Genomic DNA, 3,803 nt, shown 5'->3' with positions numbered 1-3,803 from the left:
CTTCAGCATTGCCTGCAGCTTCTCTAGACCTAACCTGAAAACAAAATTCTCATTCTGAGGAGTATTTCAAGATTTCAATATTTGTTTTCATCCCAAAATAGGACAAAAAAACTAAATAGCAAAATGATTTTCCACCCTCCTCCCCGCAAGCCCTAAAAAGGTTGGATTTATTTTTAAGAGATATCCATTATTGGGACAGTCTGTCCAATAGCTAGATCCCAAATCATACACAGTTGGCACAGTATAGATGAGTCGACAAGTGTTGTTGTTATGGCTCCTTCACCAATATGCTAAAGAAGAAAAACCATCTTCATCCAACTAGTGAAGCTCTTCTATAGCTGGGAAATCTGAATTCAGTTTCATGCAGCGTAATTTTATAAGTATCACTGCATTTGCCACCTGCGGACAGATAAAGCTATTTACAGCCAAAGAATGTGCAGCAGATTCTTACCGAAACCTGAATACTTTGTTTATCATTACGTACAGGGCCAAGCATAATCTCCCTGCTACTAGGTTAAATGGCAGCAGCTTAGCTGAAAGTAAATACTGCTATATAAAAGCATAATAATTTATAAGCTACTTAGATTGGGTGCTGAATGACAGCCTGCCTGTAAATCATCTGAACCAGGCTAATACAGCCCTCTGTACAAGCAATGCACTTCTGAAGAGAAAGGGGCACAGAAGTCTCCAGGGAAATCATTAACTGTGACCTATTCCACCTTTCACCATGTCACAGATCATCCACAAGCAGGTCTTGTGCAGGCATTTTAAGTGATAAACACTGACAGGCTCTAATAAGCAATGATATTGGTATTAACGGCAATTTCATTTGTTGCTAACTTGACAGACATGATGAAACGAAACAATCCTTTATAACCTGCTCTTTCTCCACCTCTGCACACAAAGGCAGAAGTTATAATGCACTCTCCCTTGCGTTACTGTGCATGTTCTTTCTGTGATGGTGAAAAATGGAAATCCTCTCAAATAATACTCCTAATGATGAACTTTCACAGCATTAGCAAAATGAGCAGAAGAGAAAACTGGCCACTTTACAGGAAACAAAGTGACATTTCCAGGGATGGTAACTTAAAGCAGAGGGGTGAGATGGGGACAGACTCAGCTTTGGTTTCCAAGGTGCGTTTGACACCACACCGCTCAGCAGACCAACATACAAAGGTGAACATAAAAACCAGTTTTTATTATTTGCATCATACTAGCATCCTACATCCATTTATAGACTTTTTTTCTGTCTACGACCAATTTTAACCCTCGTCAATTGCTACCCTTTAAAACCCTACTAACCTTTTTGATTTCAAAATCACTTTTTACTTTCGCCTCTGGTTAGTGTTTGCCCCTCGCCATTTTTGTTCACTCAGGCAGAATTTTGAGTGAGCACAGCGAGACTGGGATAAAGAAATGTTACTGTATTTGTGTGCGAGAGGAACGGTGATGAAAGCTTGGCAGAGCTACGACTTGAGCTGAGGCTGTGCACAGAAGTGAACTGGATGAAATGTTACAGACAGAAGCAGATGAGGCAAGTAGCACAGATTCATTAGATAACAGAAAATTAGTTCGGCAGAACACGGCTCCCTAACTCGGTACTGTAATCACCCCGGTTATGCACTGCAACCACTCTCTTCTTCTCATGTTGCCAGACAAATGGGGAGAGCTCCAGTATGGGAACAATTCAGAATCAATTGTAGATTTATTTTTTTTAACCATAATGGTGAATGAAACGCTTTGAATTAGATAAGAACTAGCCCAGATCTTCATCCCAAACCTGAACTGAACCTCTTTGGAGCTGAAAATTTCCATGTTTCATGTTCTTCTGAGAATTGACTCATTGATTAATCTGCAAACAGTCTGTTTTCTACAATGAAGACGAGGACAAGGAAAATAATAGGCTTGTATACTCACTCTTACCCCAGCTGGAAGGGAAGAAAATGTAGGAACTGGCTGGCCAAAGGATCTTGCTGACACAGTGGTATAAGATGAGCCAACGGTTGATAAGAAATCTAAATAATGGATTGTATACATAGTGAAAACCTTGACTTATATTAACTGCATTCATGTGCTTAATGAAAAAGAGGCCTGAATAAATCAGAATTATCATTCTAGCTTCCATGCTGCATTAGAGATTGCTTTCTGTTACTGTAAAAATCAAACACTAATGGAAAGAAAACAAAATTCATATTTTAAGGTAGAATCTTGCCTTTCTTAATTTTTCTTTTTCTAGGCACTCCTTAAATAAGCAGCTTCTCGAGGAAGCTTTTACGATGTAATTTTGTAAAGAGGCTATTTGTTTCACCAGATTACTTAAATTTTACAATGTGCACTAGCATTATAATTGTGTAATAAACAATTCACCTTCAATACTGGAAGGGTTAAAAATTGAAGCATGATTTGGCGATAAGTGCAACGTTCCATCTACTGAACTTAACGCACACCGGATGCCACTGCTGAAAAGGAAAAAAGAAAAAGCTTCAAGAAGCAGGAATACACTGAACACAAGTATGTCATCAATATGAGAAGCTCAAGTTTGATTCTGATAAAGTCCACTAAAATCAGTGATTAATGTGGCCTGGAATCTCTAAGGTGATACTTACTTTTCCGAAAGTGCCATACATTTTTGGATGTGAAGATTTCCTTTAATGTGCTGATCCCAGTCCTGTGTTAAAGTAAACATAAAATTTATCAGCAAAGCAAATTTTGAGGCCTGCATGCAACACTGCTTATTTCTTGAACCGTCTAATTTCCTACACTAAAAGCATAAATTACTTAATATTTCATGAAAAAAAAAAACTTTGCAAGAGCATGTGAGGCATATTATTCAGGAAGTAAGAATTCAAAAGTTACACCTTACGAAAAAAAAGTCTTCATGCTGAAGCTCAAATGGAATGAAACTGGATCCCCACAGACTTTCATCCCGTACTGACATCCTTTCTTTCGTTATAAGCTGAAGTATGATAAATGGGCATTAAAAAGCTACAGTTCCAGGAAATCATCTCTACTTATTTATTTCAATTTATAAGCAAACCGAAAAAAAAGAAAATCACCGTATCTTCTGTTCTGAGATGCCTCTCTGAGGTTGCATTACAGACCAATCCATTGATCACGCTTCGGAATAACAGCAAAGTCTGAAAATGCCTCACTCTCCCCAGACATCAATCCTGGACATTCCCCAATTCATCAAAAGACCCAGTGAACAAAGAGAAGCATTGCAATGTGTCCCAAAATCAGACTACATCAGACCCGTACATAGTGGATGTCAGCCATCAGCAGAACAGCCTAGCGGTTAGGGTACTTGCCCAGAGTGTGGGAGACTAAGCTTCTCACCTGCAGGGGGCTTGAACCTACATCTCCCACTTGACAGCAAAGCGCTGTAAGCAATAGGCCTTGAGCTAGGCACTCTCTAGCCCTCTTCTTGAGGCTGGCTCCCCAAAAGGACACAAGCAAGTCAGAAGGATCATATGCAATGAGATAGATACTGTCCCCACTGGAGCATAAACTAGCCCACTGGTTTTTTTATCCATTTCATCCAATGAACATTAAGTGCAGAGAAATCATTGAGAGGGGGAACCTTTCTGCTTCCGTCACTAAGGAGTTAGAAATATACCTGGCGATTGTATTCATTATAGGGGGAAACAGAATCCAAAGCCTGCATAACTGCAAAAAATTACACCTGTGTAACTCTGAGTGCCACTTAGGCACATAAAGGTGAAACAGACTTCGATCCAATAGTTGTATGATTACAACCGGCTTGAAAGGTGAGATACCCACCTTCAAATTTCTGCTGTGCCTAA

At 39.4% G+C, this 3,803-nt stretch overlaps 1 protein-coding gene across 15 annotated transcripts in view; it reads right to left on the bottom strand.

The window, feature by feature from the left end:
• The window catches only part of RBM20 (RNA binding motif protein 20), a 155,771-nt gene that overhangs the window by 26,048 nt on the left and 125,920 nt on the right, over positions 1–3,803 (bottom strand). For 13 of the 15 annotated variants that reach the window (XR_003093852.1, XR_003093853.1, XM_025203187.1 and 10 more), the window contains 4 exons: positions 2,864–2,956; positions 2,607–2,668; positions 2,368–2,459; positions 1,918–2,015 (listed from right to left, as the gene is read on the bottom strand). Coding sequence is in view for 13 of the 15 variants with exons in the window: in XM_025203187.1 (XP_025058972.1) it covers positions 1,918–2,015; positions 2,368–2,459; positions 2,607–2,668; positions 2,864–2,956 (345 nt within the window). In the remaining 2 variants the exon portion in view is untranslated. The remainder of the gene's footprint in view (positions 1–1,917; positions 2,016–2,367; positions 2,460–2,606; positions 2,669–2,863; positions 2,957–3,803) is intronic. The other 2 variants (XM_025203183.1, XM_025203192.1) reach the window with 2 other exon arrangements.

Source organism: Alligator sinensis, unplaced genomic scaffold (genome assembly GCF_000455745.1).
Source record: "Alligator sinensis unplaced genomic scaffold, ASM45574v1 scaffold559_2, whole genome shotgun sequence".
NCBI lineage: Eukaryota > Metazoa > Chordata > Crocodylia > Alligatoridae > Alligator > Alligator sinensis.
This window is presented reverse-complemented; position numbering and strand designations above follow the sequence as displayed.